We start from the raw sequence: 5,545 nt of genomic DNA, 5'->3' as shown, positions 1-5,545 counted from the left end.
AGAGACTAAATAACATACTACGGAATGACCAATGGATATCAGAAGAAATCAGAAATGAATTAAAAAATCCTTAGGGGTACATGAGAATATTGACACAACATATCAGCCTCTCTGGGACACTATGAGGGAAGTTCTAAGAGGAAAATTTATTGCTCCTTTATCAAAAGAATAGAAATCACCCAATGAATATCCTAACATTACATTTCAAAGGCTTGTAGGTCATGATTTTCTGTTTTATACCAGATCTCATAAATCCTTATATAATTCTGTATAAATTACTTAGGATGAAAACAGATTTTTATTGTTCCTTTCAGGAAAAAAAAGCATGCCTTTAATTTCTCCAATCATGAGGATGAGGGTTGATCACTCAGGTTCCCAGCAGGGAGGAGTCAGGCTCAGACTCTGCCTGAGCGTCCTGTCCGTTCGACCTCCCTGCCATCGGACCTCAACCCTGGCCTCCAGATCTGCCTGTTTTTCTGTTTTGTTCCATGTGCACTTTCATGGGGTCCACAGCTTGAATCCTGAAATTTTCAGGATGAAAATCACAAAGTACCTGAGCAGTAACATGAAGAAGCCAGGTGATCCACATGAGAATGGAGTGGGAAAGAGGGAGACCATCAGACATTGCAGTGAGGGGACCTTCAGAGCCACAGGGGACACCAGGACTCTCGCTCTCCTCACATTCAGGCATCACATCCTATTGAATGGCTGTGGGCTCATTTGAACTTTGGATTCAATGGAGAAAAGTTGTGTCAGCACAAACTAATTTTTGTCAAGGGAATGTAAGAGAAAATTGGAGCACCCGTCTCCCCAAATGTCTGTTATCCACAACGGGATCCAATCAAGGGCAAGTGAAATGTTCCTCTGGGGACTCCACAGTCCTGTGCTCCCCAAAGGGATCCTGTCACCTTACTAAGGATGCTAAAATGACAGGCTGCAGAGAGATGAGCTCACAGCACCCTTTCCTTAAAATTAGGCAGGCTGTTCTCAGGTGCACCAAGTGCCCTGCGTCCAGTCCATCCATCCAGGTAGGTGCCTCTCTGCTGCACAGATGTAGGGAGTGGGTGCACGGGCTTCTGGGAGGAGAAGGGAAGGGGGAAAATTGGGTCTATTAGTGCAATTTCTGGTTGCTTGAGAAGCGACATCCAGCTCTGACCACTAAACTCCACCAGACAATAGTCCTCTGTAAAATGCACTGAAAGAAGCCTTCAGAAGTTATAACCTCTGTTACATTTGAGAGGGAAAATTAGTGCCTACCATGGCTACAAGCATTTATTTTTAGATTTTCATAAAATCTTTCTGGTCCTACATTTAATTAAATTGAAAATCAATGGTGTCTCGTCCAAAGCATATGTTCTGCTCATTATCAAATTTCAAGGGAGAAGGCTGTGACTCTGACGTCCTTTTACATAAAATATGAAAAAGATAATTGAACCTGATGGTGAACAACTTTTGCTGCTCCAAAAGACCCTGGAATGTAATATGCAACACTTTGGTTGGAAGAATATCTAGTGCCATTCATATTTTCTCTTTTCATTATTCATTTACATTATTCTCCTTCCCAATTCCCTAAGTTTGAATGTATTTGAAGAGATTCTAATAAATATTATTAGAAAGAAGACTTGGAGATGTTGGAGCTCATCCTGTGCAGGTCTTTTTGCTCATGTTTTGATTTTTAAGTACATCTTTTCATGCAAATGCATTTACAGAGAAAATGTAAACTTATCTCCTTTTCATCTTCCTTAAGCATCTTGGACTTGACTCATGTCATGAATTGGTTAATCATGGAGACCTTCTCCTGCAGGTACATGTGGGTCTCTCAATAATGATGGTTCAGTCTCATGATGAAGCTCCTTTGGAGTTTCTGGATATTAGAAAAGTAATTTTTTCTTCTTATTTTGCTCAAGACAGACTTGAAATATACAGTTAGTGTCTTACTGCCATTGGGAACTCTGACCTGTCATTTAATCCTTCCAATTTACAAAAACAATGGATTATTTTCAGGTAGGTTTTTCAATAGTAGTTCTCATTAACATACCCAAGTCTTCTCTGGGTTTTTCTGCTCCACATCTATGAAGCTTGTGTATTTCTCAGAGGATCTGCCCACAGCAGGTCACCTGGTGGGTGATGTCCATGCCCTCCCTGATGTGCAAGCTGTTTCTCCCTAGTGCTCTTCATAGTTTCCAAAATAGAAGTGTGTGCCACAAATTAGAGTTTTCTGCCCAATTTCCCCTCAGTCCCAAACCCAAATAAAGCAGGACCAGTACCCCTCCCCGATCTCATTTGTCCCTCTTTTCCTTAGCATCCAGAAGGCCATGTGGGGAGGGTTAACTACAGCACCATGAGAAACCAAGGTATGCTCTTTGAAACTATTAATATTATTATTATTATTATATCAGGGATTGAGCCTAGAGATGCTTAAACTCTGAACTACATTCTCAGCCCTTCTTATATTTTATTGAGAGGCAGGTTCTTGCTCAGTTGCATAAGGACTCAGTTGCTGAGTCTGGCCCTGAACTCGAGACCCTTCTGTCCGAGCCTCATGAGCTTGTGGGGATTCCTTAGTATCTACCATTCGCAGGTATAAGATCATGAGCTGCTTTAACCTTAAGACTTTGCTTTTCAGGGGATAGTGTGGTTCCGAACATGAAAACACACATTAAATCTCAGTCATTACATATGGGAGAGGCTTGGATGAAAGGAAATACGTGTGTTGTCCAGGAAAATACTCTGCCAGTAAGTCAATACAAAATGTTCTAGAATACGAGGTGGGGTGGGGCTCAGTGGTAGAGAACTTACCTGCCAGGTATGTGGTCCCAGACTTGATCCTCAGCATTGCAAGAAAAAAAATCCAGTATCAATTTTATACATGGACCTCTTGAGTCCAGAGAAATGCCCATTCTCTCTGGAAAGGAGGAAACCCTGGACTCTGAGAGGACTCAGACTTCCAGGTTAGGTTGGATCCTTATTCTTAATTATTACCTTAAAATGCAGTGAACCTGAAACCGTGTGAATTATGGTTCTGTGGACCACAGAGATTCCATATATTGAACTAGAAAAAAAAATATCCAAGTGTGTTCTTGCTTAATATTTAATAACTGGACTTGGCTCACATAGGCCAATTTCTGATAAGAAAAATATTAAAGTTATGCAGCTGTATAGTGGGATGCAAATAGTCCTATAATTCCATCACCTGTCTCTGGACAGAGATTGTCAACAGACTCAAATATTCTGGTAATTTTTCAGCCTCTCTGAGTGGGTGATAGAAGTGATCCAATATTAACAGAATTCTGTGAAGTCTACCAAGTGACACGGATGAGCGTCCATTGTGAAAAACAGAGCCATTCCACAGGGACCACTGGTGGCAGGAAGCCCTCCCAGATTTGCACACTTGCAGTCACTCAATCTCCAGGAATCACACAATGAGTCCGGCTGCCGTTTACAGGTGACAGGAACTCAGGCTCCTCGGCTTCTCAAGGTCAGATACTCACCCTTTAAATGGCAGATCTTATTGATCCTTTCAAGGCATCTGACTTCAAAGTGTGCAATTCTTCGTATTTTCTGGGAGAATGTGCTAAGAAAATCACCTGTGTTCCTAAACCAACCAGAATGAAGGCAACAGAAAGCTAATGTGAATTTGGGTCGTCCAAGAGACTGACTCTTTTTGCTTTGGAGGATCTTCTTCCCAATGCAACATATATGATTTTAATTTACCAAATATTGTACAGTTTAGTGTACATGCCATATTCCTGGATGAGGATGGATAGAAACAGAACAAGAAATCTCGCTTGCAGCAAGATATCCCCATGAAAAACTCAAGGTAATCCCAAGGAACGATTTCTAGGATATATGGTCATTTTTTAATCTCTAAAGGAAAGTTCAGTAATTTGCATCAAATAGAATCCAGGTATGGTTGCACAATGAAGGGAAAAGAGAGGAGGAATGGCTTCCAGAGGCTGCTATGGAAATTTACATATTGGTGGGAGAAAGGGACATTGAGTATCCAGAAATTTTCCTAGTAGCAACAGTATTGGCTGACATGGATGAATTTTAATACTTATGATAATGAATTTCTTCCTTTTCTCCTAAGGCATGTACTCCATGAGCCTTGCCCCCAAAGATGGAAAAACACCCCGAGCTGAATGGTGTTGCTAACCTAAGAAGCACCTTTTACTCTGAAGTGGGAATTGGGATCGTGGCCAACACCCTCCTCTTTCTGTTCTGCGTCATCAAGTTCCTCTATGACAAGAGGCTCAAGAGCACAGACTGGATCGTCGGTCTCTTGGCCCTGACCCACCTACCGATGCTGCTCACCATAGGGTTCCTAGCTGCAGACACTTTGTCACCTCAACAGGGACTTTGGGGTGACATCAGATGCAAATCAGTCACCAACTGGTACAGGTTAATGAGGGGACTGTACATTTCTGCCACCTGCCTGCTGAGTGTCCTGCAGGCTATCACCCTCAGCCCCAGAAGCTCCCCTTTGGCAAAGTTCAAGCCTAAGTCCCCACAGGACAGCATGAGGTCCCTTCTCTTCCTGTGGGTCTTCTATATGTCCTTCAGCGCCCACTTCTCCATCTCTGTGGTTGATGACTCCAATGGGACGTCACCCAATCTAATGTTTCTCAGTGACTCCTGCACAATATTACACAGGAGCTACTTCCTCAGGCATTTATTTACCGCCCTGGGTGCATTTTGGGACATCGTCCTTACAGGGCTCATGGCCCTCTCCAGTGGGTACATGGTGATCCCCCTGTGTAGGCATAAAAGGCAGTGCCAGCACCTCCACACCACCAGACTGTCTCCAAAAGCCTCCCCAGAAAAGAGGGCCACTAGGACCATCCTGCTTCTCCTGGGTTTCTTCATACTCATATACCTTTTGGACTGTGTTGTCTCCTCCTTAAGAACCATGTGGAAAAACGACCCTGTTTGTTGCTGTATCTAGATGATAGTGGCCAATGGCTATGCAACCATCAGTCCTTTGGTTTTCATCTGTACTGAAAAACAGTGTCACCTTTTTGAAAGGCTTGTGGGGAAAGAATCGTCAATGCTTAATCATTGCATGATGGATCAGTCCCCTGCATGAGCCACCACCCAGCTTTGTCCCAATGAACCATGGAGTGGTTGGTGCGTGTACTCTCTGTGTTGAAGGAGTACAGGAAATGGGGTATTTTATTTCATTTTATTTAAAAAAATAAATATATTTATTTTTTAGTTTTAGGTGGACACAATATCTGGATTTTATTTTTACGTGGTGTCAACCCCAAGTTGACAGCCTTTGGGATGGGAGTTCCCCAGACTTTTTGACTAGCAAAGTAATAAATCTTTTTTTTTTTTCCTTTTTGTTAAATAAAAAAGAAAGAAAGAAATTTCTATGTCTATCAGGATGGATTTTTTTCTGCTTTTGTGGAAAAAAATAGGTGGGATTTTGATAGGGGATGGTTGATGATTTGCATGGAGTTGGATTCTTAGCAATAGTAATTCTTCCAACTGATGGACCCAGGGGTGAAGGATCAGGAGAGCCAGCAGGTAGTTTTTAAATATT

General features: G+C 42.2%; 1 protein-coding gene across 1 annotated transcript; it reads left to right on the top strand.

Moving 5' to 3' along the window:
- The first annotated feature begins 4,120 nt into the window (after positions 1–4,120).
- On the top strand, positions 4,121–4,945 carry LOC139701605 (vomeronasal type-1 receptor 90-like). The gene has a single exon (XM_071600754.1). The coding sequence runs from the start codon at positions 4,121–4,123 to the stop codon at positions 4,943–4,945; it is 825 nt and encodes a 274-aa protein (XP_071456855.1).
- The last annotated feature ends 600 nt before the right edge of the window (positions 4,946–5,545 follow it).

This window comes from Marmota flaviventris, chromosome 13 (assembly GCF_047511675.1).
Source record: "Marmota flaviventris isolate mMarFla1 chromosome 13, mMarFla1.hap1, whole genome shotgun sequence".
Taxonomy (NCBI): Eukaryota; Metazoa; Chordata; class Mammalia; order Rodentia; family Sciuridae; genus Marmota; species Marmota flaviventris.
The sequence above is the reverse complement of the archived record's forward strand: the minus strand, read 5'-3'. Positions and strand labels throughout refer to the sequence as shown.